At 60.3% G+C, this 3,095-nt stretch overlaps 1 protein-coding gene across 1 annotated transcript in view; it reads right to left on the bottom strand.

Annotated features, from left to right (window-relative positions):
• Positions 1–3,095, bottom strand: part of TTYH1 (tweety family member 1) — a gene marked incomplete at its 5' end in the record, with an annotated part of 15,469 nt that overhangs the window by 5,531 nt on the left and 6,843 nt on the right. Inside the window, 2 exons of the mRNA XM_010841367.1 lie at positions 1,614–1,834; positions 2,645–2,756. Of these exons, the coding sequence (XP_010839669.1) occupies positions 1,614–1,834; positions 2,645–2,756 (333 nt within the window). The remainder of the gene's footprint in view (positions 1–1,613; positions 1,835–2,644; positions 2,757–3,095) is intronic.

The following is a 3,095-nucleotide window of genomic DNA, read 5'->3' on the forward strand; positions in this document are numbered from 1 at the left end:
ACAGGGGGCCGGTCACTATTGCCATTTAGAGCACAGGGCCTGAGGCAGATCACCATAACCGCACCCGCACCAAGCCATGCACGAGCCCTGTGACTGGCACTCTCTGAGATTTGGCCTCTCGGAGCCCCAGCCCCTCCACCCCAGGCTGGAGCGTCTTAGCGGGACTTGTTCTCAGGCCTGCATCCAGCATCACAGGGCACAACTCAAGGGCTTGGCTGGGCCGCAATGCCAGCCCCTCCGCTTCCTGCCCGCCCACAGCTTCTGTGCCTCGGTTTCCCCTTGGTAACTCTTGGGGAGAACAGCAGCACCTACTTCCTGAGGCTGTCGTAAGGCTGAGAGAACCCATAAAGCACCAAGGAGTGTGCCGAGCATGTGGGTGCATCTAACCGTTAGCCTGAACACGAATCAGGGAACTCTAAAGCGTACTGAAGAATTCAGTATCAGTTAATGATCAGCACTCTGACTGCAGAGGACAAAGCCCAGGAAGCTACAGCACAGTGCTGGCCCATGGGAGATGCTCAATAAATAGCAGCATTCTCAAAGGTCCCCACGTGGGCAGAGTGGCAAGGGAGCCGCCACCTTCTCCGTGGCAGCCTCTGCTCGGACCTCCGTGGGGACTGACTGTGCACTCCTTTCCCGGACCGTGGGAGGGTCAGGCTGTCTCCAGGAAGGGGAAGCTGGGCCCCGTGGCTCCAGCTGACCTCCAGGTTCCCTATGTGGCCACTGACAGCTCACGTGCTCCAGCCTCACTGGTTTCACAGGGCAGATGGCACTTCTGTCTTTACCCTCCACGAACAGCAAAATTTCCCCTCTGGGAGAACTGGCCAAGTCCCCTGAAGGACTCCCAAGTGCCAGACAGTCTCATATGCATGCATGACTACACGTGCACGCATGCACAGTCGCTCAGTCGTGTCCGACTCTTTGCGACCCCATGGACTGTAGCCCTGCAGGCTCCTCTGTGCAAAGGATTCTCCAGGCACGAATACTGGAGTGGGTTGCCATGCCCTCCTCCAGGAAATCTTCCCTACCCAGGGATCAAACCCACATCTCCTGCGTCTCTGGCGTTGCAGGTAGATTCTTGGGTGTATCCAACAGCTATTTCTTGTAGATGGTGGGTCTGCTTCACCCCTTCAAAGTCTACACTCCTACCCCCAGCCCCCCGAAATGGAGCTGTGGCCCCTGAACTTGGTCACAACCCAGAACTTGAATTCACTGGGACCCAGGCCTGTCTGATGCCCATGGTGGGCATCCAAATTATGGGCTGCTTCAACCCGGGTCTGCCTCCCTGCTGGAGCACAGAATCTAGGACAAAAGTCTTCCCTGGCTCTCTGCCCCCATGTCTGGTCGGGGCCCCAGGTGTTAGATGAACCAAAGAAATCATTCCTAGTGGACGAAGCGACGAGGACTCCACCGTGTTGGCTGCTGGGATGGGTGGCTGCCTGATGTCCAAATAACTGGTTCTCTCCCCTCCTTCAAATGTTACCTTTTCCGTGTGGCCTTCCTGGAATGACCGTCCCCGCACCCCCAAAACTGCCAGCCTCTGTCCCCAGACCCTCCTGTTCTCATCTCCTGCCTAATTTTCTCCACCCAGGACAGGAAGAGAGGCCACCCACCTGTACTCCTCTACAAAGGACACATCCTCGGCCACCTGCAGGGGGCTCAGGGGCACCCCCCGCCAGAAGGCCAGCCCCTGGAGCTGCTGGGCCACCGTTTCCGCCTGCCGCCGGGCGCCCCGGGCAGCAGCCACCAGCTCCGTGCGCTGCGTCAGCACCTCCTCCAGCGTGGTCAGCTCCGTCCTCACGGCCTCGTCCAGCCTCTCCACCATCTCCAGCACCTGGGCGAGGGGGTGGGGGTGGGGGTGGGGGCATCTGGAGTCAGGGGAGGGTATCCTCTGGGTGGGAGGGCAGGGGCCAGGGTGGCGGGGGTGAAGCAGGAGTGAGCAGGGCTGGCTGTCTGGGATTGGGCGCTAGGGCATCTGAGGATGCAGGAAGCGAAGGAGGGGGCCTGCGGTCTGGCGAGTGTGCTTCTGTGGCTTCTTTCAGGAGTTGGAGAGGTGAGCGGGTGAGCCCCAGGGCTGAGATGAAGCCTGGCATCCTAGGACTGAGCCTGGGTCGCAAGTCTGGGTTCTGCGGCCCAGGGCTGCAACTGGACATGAACTCTAAGGTCTGAGGTCGGGCTGGGTCTCGGCCTCACGTCTGGAATCGTTGGGGTCAGAGGGAGCCTTCCTGGCTGAGTCCTGGGTCTCAGCGTTCAGGTCTCCTGCCTCGCACTTGGCCAGGGGCCAGGTCTCTGGCCCTGGATCTGCCCTGAGGGCAGGGTCTTGGTGTTTAGTGTATGAATGGTTTGGGCTGTGAATTGAAGCCCAGGGCTGGGGATGCAATGAGTCTGGGGGTCTGGGTTTGAGACCCTAGTCCCAGATCTGGGCTGAGGTTCTGAGGGTGCCATGCATGGAGCCCTGCCTGGCTGTCAGCATTGGGTGGACAGTCTGAGATCTGCATGTTGGAACCTGACATTCTGAACCTGGGGTCTCAGCTCTGAGTTCAGACCCTGCTTCCTGGGGGTAGGGAGGGGGGTTCTTCTCGCCAGGTGTGGGGAAGCAGTCTGGGTGTCGGTCTAGGGTCTGGCCCGTGTCTGGTCTCCTCACCAGGTGGTCAATGGCGGTGAGCGTGTGGTTGGCATGCAGTAGTGCGGAGCTGAGCTGGGACACCCCATCGCTGGTCTCACTGTTGCCATAGAAACCGACGCCAATGCCAGCGCTAAGAGGAGGAGGGACGGGAAATCACAAACGGTCCTGGGACCCTGGGGGCCGCCCCCCTCCTCACACACCCAATCGTGGCTGCCACCCCATCCCATTGGTTCAGCCCTTCGTGGGAAAGCAACGTCTCCAGCCTGGTCCCCACTGGTTGCCAAGGTAACCGAGAAGTCTCACTCCCCCGGCCCAGGGACGTCATTGTGATGCTAATGGTGGGTGGAGAGGTGGCGGGGAGGGGGCCCCCAGATTTAACTCGCACCTCCCCGGAGTGAACCCCTGTTGTGCTCAGCCCCAGAGTGGGGAGTTCTCACCTCTGGGGCTGAGCACAACAGGGGTTCACTCC

The sequence above is a fragment of the Bison bison genome, unplaced genomic scaffold (genome assembly GCF_000754665.1).
Source record: "Bison bison bison isolate TAMUID 2011002044 unplaced genomic scaffold, Bison_UMD1.0 scf7180017847012, whole genome shotgun sequence".
NCBI lineage: Eukaryota > Metazoa > Chordata > Mammalia > Artiodactyla > Bovidae > Bison > Bison bison.